A 19889-nucleotide genomic window follows, 5' to 3' on the forward strand; every position below is an offset into this window, starting at 1 on the left:
TCAGCAGAATGAGAAAGTAGAATGAGTGGATGCAAGCGTCTCCTTTTATACACGTATGTCCGGGGGAGTGGCATACAAATTCCACTTGCCAATTCTCATCAGCCTTTTCTCAAATATCAGGTGTTTGGGGCTCCCAAGTTTGACTCGCTACATCGATATAACATCTCCATCCCTCCATCAGGGAACGAAGGTTACGACAGTAACCAAGACATTTCTACAACTGTACCTATCCACAGAGAGTATCACTGAGCAGAGGAGAAAGTAAGTCTTACCTCTCACTCTTAGGCTTTCCCTTTAATCTTTGGCTTGTTTTGCCTCTTTTAGCGTCCTTCACTTCTCTTCCATGTTTCACTGCAGTGTTGTTGGCACTCCGCCTCAATCAGATGTTGTGGAGCTGCATCTGTACACGCATGTATGTGTACGTTATTTCTCGTACACACACTTACACACTCACGCATGCACGCACACACACACACACACACACACACACACACACACACACACACACACACACACACACACACACACACACACACACACACACACACACACACACACACATTCTGTCTCCTTTGGGTGTAAATGAATTGGTGTGAAAGTTAAGTGCATTTCAGAATGTGAGAGTTATGCCAGCTCTCTGCCAATCACAGCTCAGAGCGAAAAACTCTCGACACGTGAAGCCTAAAGTGCAAGTACACAAGTTCCAAAGCAAACAAGGTTCTGCATTCAATTTAACACAATTAACATTTGCATTTCAAAATCTTCACAGTTTACAGTGTTTTTGTATTGGACTCAGAATAGCAACATTGGTCAGTAAGTATGAATGTTGTCACTATTATTATCACTGTTCATCACCATGGCGATGTGAGCAGTGAAGAACCCAGAGTGGACTTTAGCCATGTTTGCGATGGAAAACTAGCGGCTGCTTATTGCACAGTATACTGTATGTATACTGTCTACATAAAACAACTGCATGTAAAACAGTACATGTTATGTAATGATAAGCACATTTAAACAATAATATGCAACCTTGTTGTCCTCATTATGACATCATTATTACAGTGTGCGCATGATTAATGCAGCAAGTGTCTTCCAATTATTATCTAAAAAACAATTTTCTTATTTTTTTTGTCCAACTGCAGTTAAAAATGACAAAACAAATAATGAATTAAAAAAGATGTTCAAATCTTGTCTGATAAGACCTCTGGTTTATTCATCACACAAATAAATGAAATCAACTTGAGTTGCATTGTGGGATATTATATTCTGGTTGTTTACAGTGGTGACTGAATGGGCCCCAATTGTCAAAGACAATTACACTCAAATATATTGTAGCCAATTTTTTTTAGATTTATGATTTAAAAATCAAACTTTACATATATATTTTTATTATATTTTATTAAATATTACTCAATGAAATTTGATGGAATATTGTTATGAAATAAAAATGTGTAGATCTTAAAATTATTATTATTATTTTGTAATATTTTGTGTGTGTGTGTGTGTGTGTGTGTGTTTGTGTGGTTACTTGTTTTCAAACTGTATTAACAAAAAAGGAATTTCAATACATAAAAAAATCTCAATTAAATGTGATTTCAAAAGTAAAAATTATGAACATTCTTACGTAATTTACATAATAAAATTGTTATTGATAGGAGTTGTTTAAATAAGCATTTTTAGATTTATTTTAGCAAACTAGATAAATAAATAAATAGTTATAATATTGCTAAATTATTTGTTTTAAATTATTTTCAGTCATATCGAGAAAACCACAGTACATTTTGTTCACTAGTAAAACCATGGTTCATTTCCGTAAGGGATAAAGATATTGGGAAACCCAAAATAACTGCAAGGGAACGGTTTGAACAGTCAGTGTTTTGTGTACTATTAATGCTGTAGAAAAGAAATGAGAATAAATTCAACAAGATAATAATTATAATTTATTCAAACCTCTTAAGCTTATGTATCATCATATTCATCAATGAATGTACAGAACAATAGAAATATCTGGTGTATATATATATATATATATATAAATATTTACCTTTAATTCTGCATACATTTCCATACACACACATGTTCCTATATCCTTAAATATGATTTAAATGAAATAGAGTTATGCATTGCTCCTATAAAACAACCACAAACCAGAACAAACACACACACACACACGTACAAACACACACACGTCTGTATTAGCGTACATGTGTGTGTTTGTGTAGGCTGAACAGAGCGCACATAAGCAATATAAACAATGGGTTCTTTCATTGTGTTCTGATCTTTGGAAGACTGATTCTGTTTTTAAAACACTTAAATACTTAATCCATATATGGTAATTATTGGAATCATGATTTTGTTGTTTTTAGAGCTTTTACGATATAAAGACAACATTAAATGCTTTTTGCAACCCACTTTATTTCTGTAATCTGACATATTTCTGATTGCCACTAAATACTAGATCCTAAGTGAGGGAAAAAGTACGGCTTGATTTTGAAAAATGGTCTCTAAATGACAGGTGGTTGGAGGTGAGGGAATGAAAAGTAAGAGGATGATGTCAGCTGAAAAGTAAAGTCATTTATTATGGATTCATTTTTATTTGGAATAGCATGCACAGATTCATAGTGCACAATAAGACCGTGAATGAGTATTAAGAAAGTAAAAAGGGTCATTTTGGATTTTGTGATGACTATAATCATAGCCTGCACGTCATGATGCTAACATATGCACAACAGCCTCATTTGTGTTTATATAATAATAACATAATACTCAAATCCATCACGTTTGATCTTGCCAAAAAAATGTAAGTAGTATATTCTTTCTGTCTGGCTCTGATTGGCTCTGGACGTTTGTCATCCTAGACTCGACTGGGAGGACAAACGTGCTCAGAAGAATGAAGGAGAAGTTCGCTTTATTAGAGAGCGTTCGTGCTGCACTGTGTCAGTTACTCCTGTCCAATCATCCACATCCAGTGCATGTCCTTCAGCGGACGTCTTTCCCTTTTATTTCAAGCACTTATTTTCTGTATAACCCCATCCTTTCTATTCTCTAACTGTCTCTCTCTCTCTCTAGCTTTGTGTCCCCTCGTCCCTCATGTGTTCATTCTGCCCATCAGAGGAAACAGTGGAGACCGAGAAAGCAGAGAAGAGCCTAGAAAAGATGGAAGGGGGAAAAGAAAAAGAAAAAAAACAAAGAAAAGGAGGCAGAGCATGAGGTAAAAAACAAAGATGCTGGCTATACTGTTCAATGACTTAGATGAAGAGTTTGGCACATTTAACACATTTAAAGTTAGGTAAGTGCTCGGTATGTAATTATAGGGCACATCAGGCTGTGGTATTTCAAATAATGCCATGCTTAACAAAATAAGTGCAGTACAACTCAATGGACTGGATGATTTTGTGTGATTTGGCCTTAAATGGAACATGAAAAATCATATGCATTTATGGTAATATACACTACTAGACAAACCTTTTTTTTTTTTCACATACAGTATTTCCAAATATTTGACTGGTAGAGCAAAATAAAACTATATGTATAGGTTAAGGTCATATTTTCAAGGGGAAAACAAATAAAATAAAATAAATTTTGTGATTAGATTTGTGAAAAAGTCTTCCTTTCTTAACTACACTTCTTTAACTAAACTTCACTGTAAGCGTACAAAACACTGAGGGCAGAGTATTTACTTGTTTATGTAGAGCTGCAGGCAGAATTATCCATGCAGAGTAAAAATTATATGAAACGGTTGACAATTTTTAGTAAAAACAAAGAATAGTGTATATAAAGACTTTATAGATAGTCACCTAAAATAGAAAATTCTTTCATTTATTCACTAATTTTCTCACCATCATGTTGATCCAATCCTGTTAGCCTCAGTCACCATTCAATTTCATTGCCATTAACATTCTGCCTAATGTCTCCTTTTGTGTTCCATAGAAGAAAGAAATTAATACGGTGTGGCAGGGCAGAGGGCGGGGCCGGGTCATGATTATACACACCCGGTCCATTATCAGGCTAATCAAGCCTCCGAGAGGGATAAAGGCTGATTGCGGAGGATTGTGCGGGAGAGAGAGTTAGTTTACGGACATGTCCGTCATATGTGTGTTTGTTGTCTTTTAAGTTTAGAATTAAAATATTGTTTATTTTCTTGCCTCCTCCTTTCCACTGACTGCTTTACACTGGTGCCGAAACCAGGGAAGGAGGAGGGATACGCTGTAGTAGAGTTCTCGCCACTACCGTCCACCCCATCGGAGCAGCCGCGGCCATCTGCCGGGGGACGAGGAGCCCGGCCGCCTGGAAGCGGACGACGGCCGTCGATCGTGAGGGGAGAAGGGGCTCCTAACCGACCACCTGGAGTGGTCAGGGCCGCTGCCAGGGGCGGAGGAGTTCCCTACCAGCCGCTGAAACGCAGCAGGGTCTGAGACCACCGACCGATAGCCTGATAAGGGACAGGGTGTGTATAATCACAACCCGACCCCACCCTCTGCCCTGCCACATACGGCTTTAGAGCAAATTCGGGAAAAGTAAATAATGACAGAATTTTCATTTTGGGTGATCTTTTCTAACTAACTAACCCTATCTCTTTCCGATGCTCCTTTGTTGTCGTAAGCATCGGGCACTCGTCTGAATTAATCTACCATTCAGATCCCTTCCCTCTTTTCCAACTTCCTCCATCTCACCTGACTGTAAGTCTCTTAAGCGCACGTTCAATGTTCATGCGATGTCCGACCCGACTCACGCCCAGATCCAGAAAGTCCTCTTTTGTCAGAGATGGCAGGTGGGAGCCGTCGATCTCGTTGTTGAGAAAACGTTCCTTGTGCTCTGCCAGATTGAGGTATGTCAGCCAATCTGCAACATCGTATTTGCTCCAGTATGGGAGGGGCTTAGACACAAAGGGCTGATTGGGTGGAGGATGTGTTAGGGGAGGGTAGCTCATACAGGAAGGGGAGGAGCCTCCAGAGAGGAAGTTGGTTGGGGAGAGAGAGCTGGAGACCAGCGTGGGGTTCGAAGGAGCTACGGGCGACGAGATCGGGAACAGAGGAGGAGTTTGGGAGAAGAAGTGGTCTGATAAATGATGGGCGACTGCTAGAGGGGGCGTTAAAGGGGGTTGTATTTCATACAGAGTGCCATAAAGTGGCGTAGAAGGAAAGAGAGGAAGCGAGGATGGCCGTGGGGGTTCAGGTTGTGGGTGATCCGAGCAGGAGATGAGAGGACTGGGTGCTCTGCGTCGCTGAACGTACGAATGTGATTCGGAGTGCCTCAGCTCCGGCCTTGAAAACAATAACTCTGAAGCTTTGCCACGATACTTTGAGCGATGTTTTGGAGACAATGGATACTGGGAATAGGATGGAGAGAGGGGAGAGTGAGTCATGAAGGAAGGAGAGAGAGGTGGATGTGAGAGAGAAATTGGAGAAATTGGGGGATGAGGAGACGGAGGAGAGAGGGGTGCATGAGCAAGGGAGAGGGGAGACAGAGGGGCGTGGGGCAACAACGGAGGGGACAGAATCCCATGAGGAAAAGAAATAGGAGAATTTGATGGAGTCCAGTCTTTGAGAGGCAGTGGAGCTGGGGCTGGGGTCAGAGGTAGTGGAGTGGGAGTTAAGGCTGGAGTTAGAGAGGTCATGGGAAATGGAGAAGAGGGTACAGGGTTAGGGTTAAGAGCAGCAGCAGGGAAGTTAGATGTTAAAGAGTTAGGGGGTAGGTTTGAGGTGAAGGAACGCTGGAGAGAGTGCACAGTGGGAGGAAGGAGGGGTGCACAGCAGGAATCAACTGAAAACCTGTGAAGTAGAAAATACAAGATTCTGTAGAACATGTAACATAGGACATTGCAAGGGTGTTCTGCATGGTTTCTTATTGGTTCAAGTGAAAAGAGCCAACTCTTCTTTGCTCTTCTAGTCTCTAGATTCAGATCAGGTCTCTCCTTTAACAGAGGTCTAGGGGATCTTTTCATCTTGTTTTTTTTCATCAGCCAAAAGTCTTACGTCTGATTGCTCAGAAAAGTAATTACACTCAACAAACCAGCATGATTTGGGGTGTCCGTGACTTCATGTCCATAGCAAAAATGCCAAATTGTAATACTTTGTGTTAGGGGTTTGTCTAAATCCTTCACCCTAAATATAAGCAATAGTACACAGCAACAACAAGCTAATAAATAGCTTTTTCTATTTTTAAGCATAAACCTCTCAATATTTTCTCTTAATGCTTACGTTAAAACAGAAAATACTGAGTAGCTTTTTTTGTTGCTGTATAGTAGTAAAGCTTTCCTTAGCAGGAACAACTAATAAACATAGTAAGCTATATTAAGGTACATACAAGGTATTTCATGAAAAATTGCTTTGTGTCAATAAACTTGCACTTGTCCATGTTGAGATTACACTATGATTGGGTTACAGTAACCTAGTAAGAGCAAGAGTGTTTGTGTGTGTGTCCAAGATGACCTACCTGTGAATTTGCTGTGGCCCCTGGCCCTGGCATCCACCAAACTGCTGTAGTTTACTGTTCAGTTCATTAATGATGCTGGCTTTAACGCTGGAGAGAGGAGACTTCAGACGCCGATCCATAAATGGTGGCATCTTCACTGTGGTATATCCTCCTCTTCCCAGTTCATGCTCTTCCCTTGATCTAAATATGTCGGGAGCTGTGCTTGCCTGCCGCTGTAGCGATGGTCCGGTCCGCCCATTCTCTGCATGTCCACGATACATGTTTTGCATTTGTGTTTTGGTGAGTGGAAGGTTTGGAGAATTGTATTTGTGCATGTGTGTTTTGTTCTGAGCACTGTTTACTTTTTGAGCAAATGTCTCTGTGTGAGAAAGTGACGAATCGAGAGACACTCGTCTGTCGCATGTGAACCCATCCCGAACAATCACACTCTCCATGCTTTCTAGCCTTCTTCCTACTATTTCGTTCTCTCGTCCTCCTTTTTCCATCACAAGGTTTTCCATGTGAGGATCACTGCTGCTGTGACTATCCAGTTCTTCAATTCCAGAATCTACCACAGCTTCTGGCCAATCATGGCCCTTCAGAAGTCGGTCACCTGCAACTGATGACAAGCTTTCCAAAGGCATTGTTGTGGTGACAGTTACTACAGCTGCAGTTGCAGCCAAGGTTTGAAATGAATGGGACACATTGCTGTGGCCTTGCGATGGGTAGAAAAGCGAGAGAGGCCGATTCAGAGGGGCAGATGGCAAACTGGAAGACGGGAAGGTTTGCAGAGATGGAAGAGATGGGGAAAGAGCAGATTCGGTAAGATTGGCCACCTCACTGTCATAAGATGTAATACTAGATGTGGCAGAGTCTCCCACTTGTGGCGAAGGTAAAGGATGTGGTTGGGTGGTTTTCAGGTGTTGTGGAGGTTGGGAATAAACTGGGGGTTGGGATTGAGGTGGATTTGGGGCTGGTAGTTTGGGAAACAGCTGGGGAGGGGCTATCAGAGGATTCGGTGGGAAAATAAATGGATGTACAACTGCAGAAGGATGGATCAGTGTCTGCTGGGAGTCAGAATTAGTGTTGGCTGGCAGGGACATTGAGCCTTGCGAGGGTTTAGGCAACATTTGCAGGGACTCCTTGAGTGACTGAGATCCTGACAGCTCCATATGCTGTTGACTATATTCTGTTATTCCATGCATGTTGATTTCAATTCCATTAGAAAATTGGATTGGGGGTGGTAGAGGTTCTGCAAACACAAGCTCATCATCCATATCCACAGAAGGTGCAGGAGGTGGAAGTACCATTACATCTCCATCTCCTAGATTTCCTCCTCTCTTTGGATCTTTCTCTACCTCCCTCTCCATTCCACTCTCTCTTTCCCTGTCTCCCGTCTTCTGTCCTGCCCTGTTTGTCTCCTGGGCATTGCAAGCAGGACTTTTACCAGCTCTGCTGAGTTCAATGTCCTTGCCTGGAAAGGATGGCCTGTTGGGTGGGGGCTTAGGTGGTATCCTCTTGTGCCCTTCTCTCTCTCTGTCAAACAGGTAAGTTTGGTACTGATTTGTTCTGTTGTCCCTGTCTTGAAGGTGAGTCTGGTACTGATTCACTTGATTTTCTGTGACACGCACATTGGTAGCCTCTCTTTCCTCTCTATCCGCTACATTCTTTTTGTTCCATTCCAGACTTTCCGTCCCACCACCACTCAATCGCAAAATCCGAGGAGACTGGGGGCGACTCTGGGGGACCGGCCCACCTGATGTTGGTGGTGCGTCACTTAGGTAGAGTGAGTTTTGTGATTGGTAGATATAGAAGGGAGGATCTGGCTCCTGGTTGGGCGGGGAGATAGCAGAAGGAAAGACTCCAGTGCTTGACAGCTGCCGACCAAAGTGTCGTTCCTCTTTACGTGTGCGACGGTCATCTTTCAGAGCTCGTTCCCTTGCTGCCAGCGCTAGTCCAAGAGGGCTTGTTGGGTCTAGAACTTTTCCTGTCAATGGGTGGATGAAAGTAGTGGCCTGATGAGGTGTAGCAGATGCATACTGCGGCAACCCAAATGCAGGTGGCATGCTTAAGGCGTCACCAGAGATCAAGCCCTCATCGATAGATTTGGAAGGGTTCAAACAAACAGAGGAGCTATTCTCAGCTGAAGTCTCAGTAGACTCCTGCTCATCTAATATGTCCTCCTCAGAGGAATAGTAGAAAGAGGCGCTTCTCTGACGGGAATCACGGTAATGCTCGCGTTCACGCTGTGCTGTGCTCCTACCAAGACATTCAAGTTTTGGTGGTATATTGGGTGGTTGAGGTGGAGTGCGTGTAGAAGTAGACACTGAGTTTGGAGGGTTACCCTCCTCCTGTTCTTTGTTAAGCTCAGGAGGAGGCTCTGTGTCCTCACTGCTTGCACGACTGCTAAGCCCAGAGCTGCTGGTAGATGGCGCTTTAACAATAATCGTCGGGATTGAAATGGAACTTTTCTCAACACTGCTTGTAGTCTCCTCCACCTTGCGTTGTTTGACCAACAGCCCCTTCCCACCCTGCCGACCTGTGATCGTAGGGACCACTGGCACTTGGCTCCGCTGTGTGGTGGACTGCTTGGCACCGACATCAGAGGGAGGCACGGCATTGCTATAGCCACGCCTCAGGCCACCAATTCTTGCTCCGCCCATCTTGCTGGTATCAGTTTCCTCCTATAAAGAAACATTTCAATAAATATATAATGGTAGCAAATCTCGCACCTGACAATAAAGAACTAAAATATTATATGAAATATCTATTTCGCACTTTAAAATGGGTCATTTCCTGGCTAAAAAATACAGCATTGCTGGTCACCAGCTAATGTTGTGTTTTGTGTGCTGGTCCCCTGACATGACATGATGGTGTGCTGCTAACCAACATTAACCATCTTAGACCAGCATGGGAATTGCAAGCTGGTTAAGATGGATTTTTAGCAGGGTTAAAACCATGGGTTAATGTGATCCTTTTGGGTTAAATTGTTCCACGTTTTATACTATACATACTTTGGGGCAGTGTTGGCTCAGTGGTTAAGGCTCTGGGTTACTGACCAGAAGGTTGGGGGTTCAAGCCCCAGCACCACCAAGATGCCACTGTTGGGCCCTTGAGCAAGGCCCTTAACTCCAGGTTGCTCGGGGGGATTGTTCCTGTAATAAGTGCACTGTAAGTCGCTTTGGATAAAAGCGTCTGCCAAATGCATAAATGTAAATGTACTTTGGTTTAGTAATTAATCTTGGGTATTTTGGTAATGAGATCTCACACTGTATGTAGATAAACCTAGGTTAATGTGCTTAAATGCATACTGCAGTTCAGATTGGCTTCGCGATCCAGGATTAGTACCACAAAAGTTTCATAACTCAGGGTTAAAAGGGGTGCTAACCCCTTTTGGAAATCATATATGTGAAATGCTGTTGGCTCTTTTGACTGTAAGGCGGAACTTCCATTTCAAGAGCCCCTATATTCATCCCTACGATTACTCCCATTCATAAGCGACCAGAGGCCCATCTCATTCTATACAGTCTCTAGTTTAGCATAGTGTTAAAAGCCCTACAATTATAACTTCTTAGGACATTTGCTGAATGTAGCAAGCTTTTACCCTGTGGTTGGTCTGGACTCTGTGCTGTGTCTGGCTGTGAGATGGATTGTGTGATGGAGGCAGAGGTGGGACACCATAAAATTGTGTTGGCGCCGCTCTCCTGTCCGTGTGGCCACTGGCAGACAGGGGCGGCTCAGGCGCTGAGGTGTCTGGTGGAGGGGGTATATCCTCTGGTCCTGGCACAGAAAGGCTGCGGGACAGCTTCATAGCAGGATGCAGATGTACCCTCTCCTCTTCAGTCACTACTTTTGACAGATAAGACAACTTCAAATCAATGGGCCATGAAATTATTTTATGACACTTTTATAAACTTTAATGTGAGTCACAATTAACTATGATTGTAGTGAAAAATAGAAGCTTGGAACTGACATAATGGTGAGTAAATTATGACCAAATTTGTATTAATTTCTTTATTTAATCAACACTGCAGCATTTAAACTCACCCATAGATTTCTGACGCATCATCATTGCACGCTGAGTTGAATGGCCTAATGTAAACTGAGCTTGGTTATAACCATACTCAGACCCTGATGACATCATGCCAACACCTGATTGTTCATCTCTTTGCTGTGAAAAAGGGAAAATACTGATAGAATGTGCAAGAAAATATAATCTTTGTATATTTAGCACAATTAATTGCTGCCGCAGTGAAATTTGGGTCTACACCAAAAAATCGAATATTGATGCTGACTACCACCCCTGGAGTCCCGAGTTCGAATCCAGGGCGTGCTTGAGTGACTCCAGCCAGGTCTCCTTAGCAACCAAATTGGCCCGGTTGCTAGGGAGGGTAGAGTCACATGGGGTAACCTCCTCGTGGTGGTGATTAGTGGTTCTCTCAATGGGGCGTGTGGTGAGTTGTGTGTGGATCGTGGAGAGTAGCATGAGCCTCCACATGCTGTGAGTGGTCTCCGTGGTGTCATGCACAACAAGTCACGTGATAAGATGCACGGATTGACGGTCTCAGAAGCGGAGGCAACTGAAACTTGTCCTCCGCCACCCGGACTGAGGTGAGTAACCGTGCCACCACGAGGACCTACTAAGTAGTGGGAATTGGGCATTCCGAATTAAAAGGGGATAAAAAAGTGGGAAAAGCAGCTTTCCCAACACTGTCAAATCAGAGCAGAGAAAATGAAACAGAGATGTTACCTCATTAGCAGTAAAACCCTTGTTTCGCTCCTTCTTGCCCCCTTGACCTTTATGACCCTGAGAGTCTGGTGTGCTAATTGAATGTTGAGCAGCAGCTAGAATCTCGTCCAGCTTATCTGGAGAATGAAAGGAACCGAAGGAAAAAGAAAGAGAATATGATATAAATCACAAAAATGTGTCTTTAAAAAAATATATATTTTGAGATTTAATTTTTTATTAAATTTTTTGTCTTTTGTCAGTCATAGACACTATTTCAAGGTTAAAATTAGATTATGAATCGCAGATTTTACATGTAGACTTCGTTTTGAACCCTATAATGAAACAGCAGTGTGCATATGGAGAGTTATGTACTGCAGAAGACGTAAAGAGATCAAAAATAAGAAAGGTTTCTTACTAAGAGCCATTTGATACACACTTCTCTTCTTCTCTGGAGCTTGTGAGCTTTCGATGTGATCTGAGCATGGAAAAATCACATAAACAAAAATCAACATCTTCGTACACATCAGCAAACAGTGTTAATGTGATGAACTAGAAGCAGTCACAATACACACTTCATCACGTTCATGCATTGGAGCCCATTATTTCCCCCACACATGCACACACATAAATAAACAAGATAATAATGAACCTGGTTTCTTCTTCCATGGTGTTGCTGCAATAACACAAAGTGAGATTAATTAAGATATAGAAAATGCAAGACTTTTTTTTAACAAGCTTAACAAGTGCATGTTTTACTGTAGAGGGACAAATGGCTAAAAATGTAGTAATTAAATAAATATTTTAATATTTAAATAATTAAATACATAGTGAATTCATTAAATGCATCATGAAATAAATTAGTATTTTTATTAAATATATAATAAAAAAATATAATTAATTTACTTATTTAAGTATTTATTAAATATTTAATTATTTATTTAATGATACATTTAATTAACTCACTATGTATTTAATGATTTAATTTGGAGTAATTTGGCACTCCATATTTTACTGGATCCTAAAGTGATAATGCAATATTCTTTTATATTCAGTTATTGTGTTTGTACCTTTAAAAAAATCCCTAATAGCAGCAGTAGCGTTTATTTAGTCAATCGTCAGCAAGTGTGTTCAGTATCTAATTTATCTGCTAAAGTTCTAGCAATCTATTTCTAGTTGTCATGGTAACAAAGCAGATAGCTGACATATGAGCCAACAGACATTATATCATGTTTTCACAGCCGTTGATAAGAAACAACTTTTACAATTAATAAATGTAAATTACATACTGTATTTTAATGCCAAAGAAAGTCAAAACCACCTGTGGGCATCACATGGGCAAGCTCATAACACAGTGTACTGTATTGTGATTTATATATTGGGCCAACAGACGAATAAACTGCATGAGGGTGTTAATTACATTTTATACAAGGGCAAAGATTATCCAACTGAAGGAAGAAATACAACTTTTCTGATTAGCGTGGCACCGTTTTGTGGTCCACGGTGGCTCATTTTAGCTTATCACGGCCCATTTGGCCTGTTTCGAGGCCAATCCACCGGCCCGCTCGGTTCTCCTGATGGCCAATCCGCCCCTGATCGGCCCCAAAGTGTGTCGGCCCACCGGGAAATGCCCGGTATGCCAGATTACCATTCCAGCCCTGACCAGCAGTACGAAATGAATTTACTATACTACAGCAATAAAAATCTAACAAGAAATATAACTGAGAATAATGTAAATAAATATGGTTTCACAAAGCACATAAGTAGAAAAGTCCTAAAAATGATTGATTTTCTGAAAGCAAAATACAAATTCTTATTTATATTTTAAATGTGAAATGTGACCCGGATGTGTTTTTGTGAGAATCACTCTGAAAGAATACATTGCTTAGCTATGTTTCACCTGTTTCAATTGAAAAGGGCCCCGCCCTCCAAAGGGCCCCCAACTGACATGCCAGAAATGAATAATTCACCCACTTAAAAAATGATATACTTTATATATTGCTCATTCTCTGTCTCTCCCGCTTGTTTTCGCTCTCCACTGGGGCCGGTTGCACCAGCTATACGTATGTTACAGCTTAGCTTAGTTGTGGCATAAATGGGCAGGCACTAAGTCACAATTTACACACTGCTAAATATGCATGGCTGTTTAACACTTCTGTGTATTGTGAAGGCTGCTTATTGGATAAATACAGGTAAAATCATATTATGCGACTATGCATTACTTTACGGAGACATTATGACCAACTAGCTAAGTCTTGACTTAAGAACAGGTGGTGCAACCAAATTAAGCACTGACTTAGTTACAAACTAGCTAGTAGTTACTAAGCCCTTAGTGTGGACTTTACTTCCCAACTTATGTGAGACCTTCTGCACAGCTGGTGCAACCCTACCCAGGACCGTGTGGAGCTGTCCATGGTGCTGAAAGAACGTGAAGTTCAAATTCATTGTAAACTACCAGTAGTTCAGACACTTTTAATTCCCAGGCAAAATATGTTATTGCTGTTGTTGTTCATTTAATATGAGGCAATTGTTTAAGCTGTTTTTATGTCAGATACATAACACATTCGGTGACGGATAGTAGTTCCAAAGCAAAAATAATGACATTGTTTTAGTTTTTAATTAAGGGACTGGTTTGGACTATTTCTATGCTGAGCTGTTGATGCTGAAAGTGCACAGAATGCATTTAAGGTGAAGTCTGAAAATTTGCAATATTGATGAAAACCAACTTTAATTTTTGCTGATTTTCTCTCTTTTATGTTTTTTTGATGGGGGTTGGGCCCCACATTAGCTCTTGAAGCGGGCCCCCAGATGCTTAAGGCCGCCACTGAAAGAATACTTAATGATTTAAAAACTGGTGAAAAAGCAGAGAAAAAATGAAAGGATGCACAGACCTTTCTCCACTGTGTGAAAAGAAAAGAGAAAGACAAAAAGGAAGCACATAATCAGTCAAAAGGTAATAAAAACTGAATCTGTGATATCAGAGTATTTATAGGAAACATTAAACAGTTAGTCAACAAACATGTACTTTAGTATGTAAGGTGTGTGTGTGTGTGTGTGTGTGTGTGTGTGTGTGTGTGTGTGTGTGTGTGTGTGTGTGTGTGTGTGTGTGGATTTGTTTGAAAGGTTTACCCATCTCTTCCAGCTCTGAAGTCATAGATTTGGAGCGTAGCGCGATAGCCGGAGGGGTTAGCCGCTTACTTTGCTGGGGAACTAAAATAGCAAAAATAGGCAGCAATTTTATATAATTATACACATGCTAAATTCATACTACATTATTCTACAAGCAACCGATAAATGGCATGAAACATTCTCTACTCAAGTATGTGAATGCAGATGCTTCTAGCTACCAACGCTCAATTTCATGCGTTATTGCTGAACTACACAATGCATTCTTTTTATTTTAATGCTTTATTTTCACCACTTTTCTCCCCAATTTGTAACGCCCTATTCCCAAAGCACTCTAAGTCCTCATGGTGGCGTAGTGGCTCGCCTCAATCCGGGTGGCGGAGGATGAATCTCAGCTGCCTCCACGTGTGAAAGCGTCAATCCGGGCATCTGATCATGTGGCTTGTTGAGCGCGTTACCGCGGAGATATATCGCGTGTGGAGGCTTCGCGCTATTCTCCGTGGCATGCACGCACAACTCACCACACGCCCAACCGAGAGCGAGAACCACATTATGGTGACCACGAGTAGGTTACCCCAAAATGACTCTACCCACCCTAGCAACAGGGCCAATTGGTTGCTTAGGAAGCCTGACTGGAGACACTCAGCACGGCCTGTATACAATGCATTCTTAGCATTAACACAAGGGGCACTATTGCGGACATTAGTCAAAACTGGCTTCTTCTATGGTCAGTTTTCTCTTACAGATCAAATACTGCCATGGTGGAGCAACGGTTCGAAGAGAGTCTTACTGAGTCAGTTAGTGAAACTGTGACGTGTTTATAGCGAGCTACCTGAACACATTTAGTTTGACAGCACAGGCATTTGAAGGAAACTCTATCGCCCCCTTGAGTACTGAAATTTTTTACCACCAGAGTAATGGAAAAAAGCACATTAAATGGGACACAATGGCCAATCATTAACATCTGTGTTTGCGTGCATGTGTAGAAAATGTTTCAGTTCTTGGTCCTCACACCTTTCTTTTTGGGCATTTCCTCAATCTCAGGATTGCGCGCAACCATGACAACCTTCACCATTAGACTGTTCCCGCCCTGACGAATCATGTTCACCACCTGCCTGTGACCCTCCTTCACTACATTCATCCCATTCACCTGAAAATACAGAAAATATAAATATACCCATCCATGTTTATCCATAGTATTTTAAGCTATATTACAGGCTCTTCCATATTTAGATTCCAAATGCACATTTCTACTTTATTATTCAATTAAAATGTATTTGTATAGTGACTTTCACAATACATGGGGTGACGTTGTTTTCTTACAGGTCAATGTGCCTGGAAATGAGGGCTGTCAATCAATCATTTATTTTTAAATCAAAATAATTGCATGATATAATGTTTAATAAATCTAGTTAATTGTGATTAATCACATATAATCAATATTTGTACAAAAAAAATTATAATACATTTTTTTACATTGTAATTTATACAATAAATATAATAATTGGATTTGTCATTACTGCCCTCTGCTGAAAACATGAAGGTGGTACTTCAAGCTTGAATTACCCTGTTGGTAGGACCATATCTTATTAGGGTCCAAGGGCATGATTGATTTTTAATTAATCATGTTATTAATTAATTAAGTGTCTGTTTATATATTATCACAAGCAATTAACATGTTAAATCGACAGCCCTTTAACATGGGCATTTCCTACTTTTCTACAGAAGACAATTACATTTACATTTATGCATTTGGCAGAGCACTTATTACAGGGACAATCCCCCCGGAGCAACCTGGAGTTAAGTGCCTTGCTCAAGGACACAATGGTGGTGGCTGTGGGGATCGAACCAGCAACCTTCTGATTACCAGTTATGTGCTTTAGCCCACTACGCCACCACCACAACTGAAAGCTAGGCACCTCAGAGCTGGGCTTAACACCTAACAGATGGGAGAAGAGAAGCTTTATCACTGCATCAGTTTTGTTTTTAGTAATTTCGGAACCGTAAGGCCACTTTCTAAATTTCGGTCTCTCCGTTTGTTTTATCGTTTGTTAAGTATATAAAATAAGGATGTAGGATGAGAAAGTAATATGGGTTTGGAAGGGTGGTAACAGAGTTTTACATTTTGCATAAACTATCCCTTTAATACAGGTGTAAACAGGACCTGGCTAACCTCAATCAGGAAGTCCCCCATCCGCAGACCAGACCTCCAGGCAACGCCCCCCTCATCGACAGACTCAAGGTACTGCAGAGCAGGAAAGGCTGGAGTCGGACTGAACTCTTCAACTGGAGTCTGAGCTACAGAGATGATCCGTCCATGTTATGATGTGATGAGATCTGATAAGACTGATGGTCAAATCAAAAGAGAGGAGACTCACCTTTAGCTCCTCTGAGTACAAAACCAAAGCCTTCATTGTCTTTTTTCTGCAGACGAACAGTTTTCTCCTTTATGATGTAATCACTGTGAGAGTGAAAGAGAGAGATGCATTTGTAAACTTAAAGTTGAAGTGTGTCATTTCTGCGTCACTAGTGTTTAATCACTGATTCAAACAGATTCAAGAATGTGAAACATGTAACTTAATCTTTAAATGTCCTTTTTAAGGGTCTAATGTATTGTATTTGCTTATTGTACTTATTTTCTGCCCTAAAAGTGTCAGAATGCCAGAGACCATAAATCACAGACACTCTTGTCTGGCAAGATGTTCCCAAGCACCCCGAACTACTCAGGTGAACACACATGTGTTGACACTTGGAGGGGCTATAATAAGCACAACATAATAACTCAAGCACCAGAAGTTTCCTCCAATTCCACCTATAGGGAACGCTAAAACTCAAAACCCTGATATAACTCTGCAACCATTTGCTCAAGGTAGGTGACATTTGGCATACACCTTCATTGGGCCAAGTGCTAACATATGGTCAAAATATCAATCAATCAAGCCATATCAAGCACAACCACATTTCAGCAGCTAATAACGTCTGAGTAACTTGTAATCAGTTTGAAATTTGGAATATACAGGCTGTGTACCAAATTCTGTGAAGTCACAAGGTGCCGCTAAAATAAGCATCACCATGAGGTTTAAGGCACAATAGAATTTCATCCATTCCACCATTAGGGGACGCTACAACTTAAAGCCTGTCATAACTCCGCAACCATTGGATTGAAGTAGGTGACATTTGGCATGCGTCTTCTTTGAGGCAAGTGCTAGCATGGTCAAAATATCAATCATTCAACTCAACAAATATGGCCGTCAACAGCCATATCAAGCACATATCAAGCACATTTCAGCAACTACTAACTTGTGGTCATTATGAAAATTGGCATATACGTACAGGGTGTCTAGATGAGGCTGTGTACCAAATTTGGTGAGAATCGGTCACAAGGCGGCACGATAGAAAGTTAATTTATATTTTAACAAATAACTCCAGAACCGTATGAGCTAGATTAAATATGGCCGAGTTTGAGCATTCTATCCATATTGTTTTTACTACATCTACCATATCTGTCTATTGCAGAAATAGTCAAATTAGTATGGTGGTATGCCATTTACAACTCTGTCTTTGTTTTTCCCCTGAATCCTTAAGTGTCCCTAAATCAAATGGTCATGGGGATTTGCATTTCCAATAGAAAAATGATTTGCTGTTTTTTCTTTATTTTTAAATTTTTTACCTATTTTGTTTAGCTCGTCCTAGACCGTTTGTCTGATTCCTACAAAATTTGGTGTGTATCATCAAGAGATGCTCCTGACCAAAAGTTATCAAGGGAAGTTTAATTAATTTCATTGCTTTGCAGAAATCACAAAAACTATTGGGTTGTGGCATATAATGACTACTAGACCTGTTTCTTGTGAATGCAATGTCCAAACTTCAAAAAATGTGGTACACATGGAAAGCAGGACGTTCTGAGGTCTCATGCCAAATGTAATGAATTTACGGTGCAAGAGGCACTATATATTTAAAACTAAACTGTGCAGCTGTGATCAAACAAGTTTAAATGTGCCACCAAAACAACTGCATCCACAGAATCCCCAGGATCAGTTCTTTCAAATTTGGTACGTTTGGTCTCATTTTCGTCTTCATTACACACATTCATGCCATATTTGATCAACCCAGAATTAACATTCAGATTAGCAGTAGCATTGTTGCAGTTGCTTACCAATGTTGAGCTCTACTGTAAAGGCCATCCTAGACCAGCATGAGTGTCCATTCTGGTTCAAGCTGGTTCATAATGGATTTGAAGCTCGTAGACCAGCATGTTCTTTCTGGTGAAGTTGGATGACCATATCTTAATGGTTAAGCTAGTTAAGAAGACAAGAGCGCACCAGCTTCCAAATAACATAATGGAAAGCCCAGCGTTTTTGGTTTCTAGCTGGTCATTAGTAGTTCCAAGCTGGTAGACCATCTTAAACCTGCGACTAATCCGATACCATCTGGTCACACCAACTTAAAGTGGTCCAGCTGTTTTGTTTTTTTGGTAAATGACCAGTTTAGACCAGCTACAATGTTCCAAAACAAAGCTACCACCTTAAAATAATATTCTGGGTTCAGTACAAGTAGGTTCAATTAACAGCATTTGTTTCTTAATGTTGATTTCCACCAAAAATAACATGGACTCATCCTTCCTTTATTCACAAATAAGGCAAAAGTTGCAGTTACAGTAAGGGACTTACAATGGAAGTGAATGGGGCCAATCAGTAAACGCTAAAATACACACACGTTAACATGGTTTTCAATCATCCAAATTCTCTCAAGTTTGCTCATTTTTTACTATTTACTCTGCCTTGAATTGTGATCCAAACCCACAGATGCTTTTCAGCATCATCTTTCTGCATTTTCCTACAGGTACATCAGTTTTGAATGGCATCATCATATTGGATCCGTGCAGGAATGCCAGCTGGAAAAAAATCACGACGCGCATGACGACATTCTAGCAAGAGCATCACAACTTTCTATGATGTACTGTTGTACTGGAGTCTCTCTCAAATGCCGGATAAAGACCTGAACACATATATGTATACAATAATGACTCATACCGTTTTCAATGATTAAAAACACATGTACACTTCACACAAACACATGTACTCATATGCAACACTAACACACACACACACACACACAACAGGAAAATGCATTTCATAAGCAAAGCCGCTATATGTACAGTGACGACCACATTTATGACTCATGCATGTACACACACATACAGCAAAAGTGAGAGAGAGAGATTTAATGTGCAATAAACATACATATGCACAAATTATACATACTGTACAGAACAACATCCATTCAACTCAACAGTCTGTCTGCTACCTCTTCAGTGCATCCATATGTCTCTCTCTCTCTCGCTCTCTCTATTTCTCTCTCTCCGCAGCAACAATACAAGAATGGAGGAGCCGATACCTGTAAATGAACCAGACGCTGCGGTTCTGGGGACCGAGCGAGGGCCATGAGGATGAGAGGGAGAGAGGGAGAGACAGATCATTCCCTTCGTATCCCCCCATCGCCATGTCCCCCCCCTCCACGGGGTCCACCTCCTCCTCTCTTCGCATCTCTCAGCGTGCACACGGCCAGAGAGAGAGAGAGAGAGAGAGAGAGAGAGAGAGAGAGAGCATACAAAGACCCTACA

At 41.1% G+C, this 19889-nt stretch overlaps 1 protein-coding gene across 1 annotated transcript in view; it reads right to left on the reverse strand.

Moving 5' to 3' along the window:
• Window positions 1-1953: 1953 nt before the first annotated feature.
• Window positions 1954-19889, reverse strand: part of LOC127634942 (SH3 and multiple ankyrin repeat domains protein 1-like) — a 59676-nt gene continuing 41740 nt past the window's right edge. The window contains exons 17-28 of the mRNA XM_052114710.1: window positions 16645-16727; window positions 16440-16564; window positions 15281-15416; window positions 14270-14350; window positions 11793-11816; window positions 11559-11618; window positions 11165-11280; window positions 10462-10585; window positions 10019-10263; window positions 6436-9098; window positions 4674-5771; window positions 1954-3147 (exon numbers count right to left, since the gene is read on the reverse strand). Coding sequence (XP_051970670.1) covers window positions 3066-3147; window positions 4674-5771; window positions 6436-9098; window positions 10019-10263; window positions 10462-10585; window positions 11165-11280; window positions 11559-11618; window positions 11793-11816; window positions 14270-14350; window positions 15281-15416; window positions 16440-16564; window positions 16645-16727 — 4837 coding nt within the window. The 3' untranslated portion in view covers window positions 1954-3065. The remainder of the gene's footprint in view (window positions 3148-4673; window positions 5772-6435; window positions 9099-10018; window positions 10264-10461; window positions 10586-11164; window positions 11281-11558; window positions 11619-11792; window positions 11817-14269; window positions 14351-15280; window positions 15417-16439; window positions 16565-16644; window positions 16728-19889) is intronic.

The sequence above is a fragment of the Xyrauchen texanus genome, chromosome 42 (assembly GCF_025860055.1).
Source record: "Xyrauchen texanus isolate HMW12.3.18 chromosome 42, RBS_HiC_50CHRs, whole genome shotgun sequence".
Classification (NCBI taxonomy): domain Eukaryota; kingdom Metazoa; phylum Chordata; class Actinopteri; order Cypriniformes; family Catostomidae; genus Xyrauchen; species Xyrauchen texanus.